This window comes from Trachurus trachurus (genome assembly GCF_905171665.1).
Source record: "Trachurus trachurus genome assembly, chromosome: 12".
Classification (NCBI taxonomy): domain Eukaryota; kingdom Metazoa; phylum Chordata; class Actinopteri; order Carangiformes; family Carangidae; genus Trachurus; species Trachurus trachurus.
The window spans coordinates 1,330,001-1,337,500 of record NC_139908.1 but is presented as its reverse complement, the minus strand read 5'-3'; the positions used below and the strand labels follow the sequence as shown (position 1 = coordinate 1,337,500).

General features: G+C 40.4%; 1 protein-coding gene across 15 annotated transcripts in view; it reads right to left on the bottom strand.

Annotated features, from left to right (window-relative positions):
- camk2b2 (calcium/calmodulin-dependent protein kinase (CaM kinase) II beta 2) overlaps window positions 1-7,500 on the bottom strand; it is a gene marked incomplete at both ends in the record, with an annotated part of 59,485 nt that overhangs the window by 17,252 nt on the left and 34,733 nt on the right. For 6 of the 15 annotated variants that reach the window (XM_083983648.1, XM_083983654.1, XM_083983659.1 and 3 more), the window contains 4 exons: window positions 507-544; window positions 4,396-4,438; window positions 5,515-5,598; window positions 6,623-6,745. In XM_083983648.1, coding sequence (XP_083839774.1) covers window positions 507-544; window positions 4,396-4,438; window positions 5,515-5,598; window positions 6,623-6,745 — 288 coding nt within the window. Of the gene's footprint in view, window positions 1-464; window positions 545-3,271; window positions 3,344-4,395; window positions 4,439-5,514; window positions 5,599-6,622; window positions 6,746-7,500 lie in introns of all 15 variants that reach the window. The other 9 variants (XM_083983652.1, XM_083983645.1, XM_083983658.1 and 6 more) reach the window with 5 other exon arrangements.

Here is a 7,500-nt window from a genome sequence, read left to right as displayed (position 1 = left end):
GAAACATGATAACATGATTATGACACAACAAAGGAAACAAACTGGAATGACTGAAAGATAAAATGAAACAAAATAAAATAAAAAGCATCAAATTAATTATATAATAAATTGGATTCAAAACTAATATAGAGGCTCCTCCCTGTGATAGTAAATGTAACACCCATGGCAGAGCTCCACCTTTCTGTTATTTCATTAGTTTTTTATAAGTTTTCTCTTATTCTTGCAACTTTTTGCATCACTTCTTGGATTTTTCCTGCATGTAATTATTATCAGTAATTATTTAAAAACATAAAGACCAGACAGACAGAGGTCATCGCTGCAAATCTGAGCTTCAACACGAGATGAACACAGTGAAGGACAGGAAACAAAGACACACAGACGTTGTTCTAACGCTGAGACCTGAACGCACCCATCTGATCTGAATATGTATGGAATAATAAAGGAGGAGAAGAGGAGAAAAGGAGGAGAAGAGGAGTAGAAGAGGAGGAGAAGAGGAGGTGACTGACCTTGACGTCGGCCTTCTTGTTGAGGAGACTCTTGGCTGCTGCAGAGAGGCAGAAGGAAACTCCCTCAGACGGTAGCGTGCACATCATACACCTTCACACCACCACACCAAGATGATGAAGATGATGATGGTGAAGAGGAGGAAGAGGAGGAGGAAGATGCATGCATGCAAATAAAATAAAATAAAATAAAATAAACTAAACTAATAAAAAAACTAAATTCACCTGCTCATTAACTCACTGCTGCAAAAATCTAGAGATCTAGAGAGACGGAGCAGCAGGACACACACACAGAGGGACAGTCTATCTCTACACACTACGTCCTCTTCAGGGAGGACACACACACACACACACACACACACACACACACACACACACACACACACACACACACACACACACACACACACACACACACACACACACACACACACACACACACACACACACACCCCTCCGTCCTGTAAAAAGACATTAAAACCCAACGAATAAACACACACATTAAAAAAAACCCTCTCCATCCAACTGGCACCTCCTCCTCATCAGGGTTAGATAAGAGGAGGAGGAGGAGGAGGAGGAGGAGGGGGGGTAGGGGGGTAAAAAAAAGTCTAACTGACTCTGTTTAATCCAGACACACACACACAGATTGAGGGAGATTAGGAGGAGAGAGAGAGAGCGTGATGATGATGAGAGAAGAGGAGGATGGAGGATGGAGAGGTGCAGGTGTGTGATAATGGGTTTGTTAATCTCAACAGCAGGCGGAGGATTACTGACACACACTGACACACACTGACACACAGGAAGTCTAACACAACTACACAACACACAGCTACACACAACACAACACTGTAGTGCAGCAGCAGCAGCAGCAGGAAGAGAAGAGCGTAAACAAACATCTGGAGTAGAGGTGGGAATCTACAGAAGCGTGTTGCATTCACTTGAATAAAAAAAAAATTCTGGTTTTTGGTCTGTTTTTCAAGGTATTTTTTTCTGTTTTTCTGAGTATTTTTTTCCCTGTTTTTTTTTAGTATTTTTTTCTGTTTTTCGTGCTAATTTTTTTCTCTGAGATACTTCGAAATCTCGCGAGAACATCCAACCTGCAAGACTCTATGGTGACTCCTGCTCCGGACATTATGCCCCGTCTTCAACTATCTTCTTCTATCTTCACTTCTATATGATACTCTGGTTATGTTTTAGACTTTATCCTTCTATTGTAAGCCTGTTGCTCAATGTAGCAGGGAAGGAGTCGACCCTAGACTGAATATAAATGAGGAATAGATGAAAAACAGAAAAAGGAAGGAAATGGATTTTCCTTAGAATTTGTTTCATTTTTTGTATTTTTTTTAATCGATTTTGGGACTTTTTATATTGAATCTGAATCGTATTAAATGAGAATTGCGATTCTTATGTGAATCGATGTTTGGCACACCCCTAATGTGGAGTGTGTAAAAGTGTGTGTGAGTTCATGAGACTTCAGAGCTGCACAACCGGTAATATAACACACATATAGTAAATATAACGTGTGTCCTGATTGGCTGCAGGACAGAGGAGCTCCGACCCAGGACAGAGTGGACAGGGACAGAGACAGAGACAGAGACGAGACGAGACGAGATGAGACGAGATGAGACTCTCACCTTGGCCAAACGTTGGAGAAGCATTAGAGGAAAAACAGATTTAGATTTAAGAGAGATTAAAACAAGATGAGAGAGTGAGACTCTGTTTAATCAGTTGCTACGAGACGACACAAAGTCTGGAGACAAGACAGAGACAGAGACAGTACTTAAACCAACACTAAGGAACTTTTCAACCTTCATATAATATTTTCATAACTTTTGTGATGATACATCGACTTACAACAAGTTGAATGACACCTCTGTCATGGGAGCAGGCAATGATTGTGTGTTTACTGAGAAATGATCCGCTGGAAACAGAAACTTAGTTTGGACGTCTTCTGTTAATTTCCATGCACCGGGAGATCAGGATGTTTACGGTGCTACGCGCTGGTGCTCATGGGAAATGGAGTCTTCCTGCAGGCAAAACACTACCGCTTTGGGCCACTGGCGCCGCCAAACTCAACCAAAACTGAAAGTTCTTTAGTACTGCTTTAAACACTCAGTGATCTACCGTTCAACTCTTTACCTCCTCACAAAACTAATTAACTTTTAAAAAACGACTTAAGGTTCATCTAATGCAGCAGACCATAGGACTGGGATGTATTATTGATATGGAAATTAGTAGAATTATTATTATGGTAGCATCTGAAAATATATTACTAATGTATGGTAGTATTCATGCTATTATAGTGACTGTATGGATTTATTTTATGCCCTGGATGTTACAGAAAATCCACATGAATTTCCCGTGGAATACATGGTATCAGATTTTGTAAACACATTTTCTATTGTGCAGTACACACACACAAACACACTAGTTGGTGTATTTCTGTATGCAAGATTATGGGAGTTATAGGTTTATTTTTGCACATGTATTCACATGGGAATTCACATGTGATTCACATTAAATTGGGTCAAAACCACATGTTTCCCATGTGCAAAACACATTTTCCACATATGAACTTCACATGTGAAAAATCCCATGTGAAGTTCATGTGGTTTTTCTGTAAGTGTTATCACTTATGTTATATTTTATGTACTTTATGGACCCCAGGAAGATTAGTGGTTGCCAAGGCAGCAGCTAACGGGGATCCATCCAATAAACATAGAGACAGAGACAGTGACAGAGGAGACGATGTGAAGACATGTCCTCACCTTGATCCACGATGCTTCCAGCGCTTCCTGCCACAGCGCTGATGGAGGCTGGAGCTGTCGTCTGTCGACCCACTGGGACAGAGAGAGAGGAGAGACAAGTTACAGTTACAGTTAGTTACAGGAAAGACAAGTTACACTTACAGTTACACTTACAGTTACAGAAGAGACCAGTAACTCAGCGAAGGCACGGATAACTCTAAAAATTCTCACAGCTCTTAGTCGACACGACCTAGATAATGAGTGAAATTTGAATTTTGGGTGAACTATCCCTTTAAGATTAGACCTGCACCTGCACAACATCAACACAACGTCTGATGTGCAATGATGACGATATGACTTGTGATAGGTAATTAATTCGATATCCAGGTTCTTGCATAGGCTACAGTTCCTGTGTTGTTCTGAATCATCAGTTTATATTATTTTTCACGTCACTATCTCCGTTTTTAGACAAATCTGAAATGATTGAAGAAACATTACTATTTCTGTGTGTGTGTTTTGTGTTGCTATGTGTTGTATTTATTCAGTTTGGGGGAATCACAGTGTCTAGAAAGCATCAGTGGCTCAGCTGACAGGGACAGCTAACGGTAGCTAAGCTAACGGTAGCTAAGCTAACGGTAGCTAAGATAACAGTAGCTAAGCTAACGGCGGTAGCTAAGCATGTTGTAGTCATGTTGGAACTCAGATATCCGCTGGAGAAAATATTTTTTCATGGAAGGTTTATTGAGTCACTGAGTTATTAAAGTTAAAAAGGTAGCTAGGTTGAGAGGTGGAGGGGAACAGCAGGAGGAGAAGGAGTGTGAACGAACACTCAGCCTCCTGACGCCTCCTTCAGTAACAGGAAGGCGACTGCAGGTGTCGTCAGGTAGAAATAAATAACCCTGTTCAGGTGTTAGTCTATAGGGCTCCGTCTATCACCTGCACCAGACTCATCCAACATGTGAGTGAAGGAGCCGACACCACAGGAGGTTCCTCTCTAACTGTGTGTGTGTGTGTGTGTGTGTGTGTGTGTGTGTGTGTGTGTGTGTGTGTGTGTGTGTGTGTGTGTGTGTGTGTGTGTGTGTGTGTGAGGAGCAGGCAGAGCGCTGACATGTTCCCTCTCGTCTTCTCCACAGGAAGAAACTCACCAGAGAAGTTCCTGGAGACGAGCATCGTGGTCAAGATGGCTCCCTGAGGAGGAGGAGGAGGAGGAGGAGAAAGAGAATAAAATAAAACACTCAGAGAAACCAAATCCTGCAAAGTTGTTGTTGGATGGTGTGTCCAAGTGGGGGTGAGTCACAAAGTGACAGGAAGTCCTGACGGCTGGTTTTAAGGCTCAGTTACTGAATAAATAGCTTTATTCTGAAGGATATTTAATAAAAATATCTACCTTTATTTTGAAGGAATTCTAACACAAACATCTACCTTTATTCTGAAGGAGCTCTAATACAAACATCTACCTTTATTTTGAAGGAGCTTTAATACAAACATCTACCTTTATTTTGAAGGAGCTTTAATACAAACATCTACCTTTATTTTGAAGGAGCTTTAACACAAACATCTACCTTTATTTTGAAGGAGCTTTAATACAAATATCTACCTTTATTTTGAAGGAGCTTTAATACAAACATCTACCTTTATTTTGAAGGAGCTTTAATACAAACATCTACCTTTATTCTGAAGGAACTCTAATACAAACATCTACCTTTATTTTGAAGGAGCTTTAACACAAACATCTACCTTTATTTTGAAGGAACTCTAATACAAACATCTACCTTTATTTTGAAGGAGCTTTAATACAAACATCTACCTTTATTTTGAAGGAACTCTAATACAAACATCTACCTTTATTTTGAAGGAGCTTTAATACAAACATCTACCTTTATTCTGAAGGAGCTCTAATACAAACATCTACCTTTATTTTGAAGGAGCTTTAATACAAACATCTACCTTTATTCTGAAGGAGCTCTAATACAAACATCTACCTTTATTTTGAAGGAACTCTAATACAAACATCTACCTTTATTCTGAAGGAGCTCTAACCTTTATACTCAGAGCTAAATAATCACTAATACCTTATAAACTCTCTCTCTTTTTCCTGTCAAATATCAGTAATCATTAGTTTTTTCTAAACGTCACGTCTGAGCGACTTTAAGATGAAACGTTAGATAATCGACATGTGAGGAGGAGAGAGAGGAGGATCTGAGGTGACATGTGGAGCCACATCAGAGGCAGAAACTCAAGTAAAAGACGCTCCATTTTCACACCTTGAGTTTCCTCCTGGCGTTGAACTTCTTCAGGCACTCGACCGTTTCCTGTCTGTGCATCATGGAGGCCACGGTGGAGCGTTGCTGCAGGAAGACACAGACACAGAGAGAGATTGAAAATATAGCAGCAGCAGCTCTGACAGCGATGGAGAGTGGGCTGGAGGAGAGTGGTTGCTTCCACTTCAGGTGACAACTTCATCTTTACAACGAGCTGACAAACAGCAGCAGCAGAGTGTCAATGTGGACACACTGCAAAAACTCAAAATCTTTCCAAGAATATTTGTCTTATTTCTTGTCAAAATGTCTCATTTCTAGTCAAAACTAATCTCTTTCCACTTAAAATAAGACTCATCACCTAAAAATTAACTTGTTTTTAGATCATTTTCACTTGTTTCAAATGAATTTTCAATTGAAATAAGTATCAAAAAAGGAAAAAACCACACGCACATCCGTGCCAAGAACTTTGGGCAGGTGCTGAGCCAAAGACGTGCAAGAATTAAAAAGAAAATAGAAAGGCTCGCACACCACAGCGCTCCAAAATGCAGTCCATTTATTCACAGGAGAAGTGTAACGTTTCGAGCGACAACTGCTCTTCGTCAGACCATTTCTATTTTCTTTTCAACTGAAATAAGTAGAAAAATCTGCCAGTGAAAGCAGGTTTTTTGTGCTTGTAATAAGAAAGAAAAACTTGTTCCACTGTCAGATTTTTCTACTTATTTCAAGTGAAAATCTGCTTGAAAGAAGTAAAAAGTGTCTAAAAACAAGCTGCTTTATATGTGATGAGTCTGATTTTAAGTAGAATGAGATTAGTTTTAACAAGAAATGACATTTTGACTAGAAATAAGATAAATATTCTTGGTAGGACATTTGAGTTTTTGCAGTGCATTTATAAAAGCAAACTACCTTTTCAGCCTGATTAGATTTTAATTATAGGTTTATTTTATTGATCTATACCTTTAATTGTTGGTGCAAGCTATTTTTAGAGCAGTGGAGCAGAGCCGTGAGCTGCTCAGAGTATTTTAACAGACGTGTGTGTCCGTGTGTGCGTGTGTGTGTAGTTGTGTGTCTGTGTGTGTGTAGTTGTGTGTGGTTGTAATTGTGTACTTACGCAGACCCACGGGTGCTTCAGCGCCTCCTGGGCCGTGATCCTCTTGGTCGGATTGATGGTCAACATCTGGTTGATCAGGTTCTTAGCCTCCGGAGTCACAGTGTCCCACTCAGGGGACGGGAACTACACACACACACACACACACACACACACACACGTTTACATCAGATCTATATGAAGAGTATATAGTATATAGGGTGAATTCCAGTTCCCCCCTTGGCCCTAACCCTTCGTTTTGCTCGTTCACAAGTGGTAGGGTTGTGTCACACTTCAAACCGAGGGCTATGACAAGTTTCCCAGAATGCATCTTGCGGCGACCGGCAGCTGTTTTATTTCTCGCTGTAGCGCTGTTATTACGTCACTTTGTTAAGTTTTAATATGTTTTCATGAGAGAAAGTAGCTGTTTAGATCCCAGATATACGGTCGGTTTATCCACATGAGGCTGTTTAGACGTTTGCTCCCATGTTTTTGGGAGAAGTGAAGCTCCACCTGTGGATCAGATCAACGGCTCGAGAGCTGCTCAGCCGGCCAACCTCCGTCCTCATCCCGGGAGAGAAGACGACTGCTAATTAACTTACCCGCAGTTTTTTAAAGGTTTACCACCGCGTAGTTAAATTATTTCTAGGAGATAAATGTTGGTCTCAGTGATATAAATCTAACAGCTGTATCAGTAGCATTAGTTAGTGTGAATGTAAAGTGAAGCTTCCTGTGTGTATTGGACAGAAGAGCAGCGCTGCCTCGGGGCTCTGGAGCCTACGGACACAAACCACCACATTTACATCAATAAATACATGTTTTACAATGAACCGATCAGTCTGCATTACATTTTATTTTATGTTATTAAGTTAACGTGGTTTTGAATAGAGGATTTGTGGCAA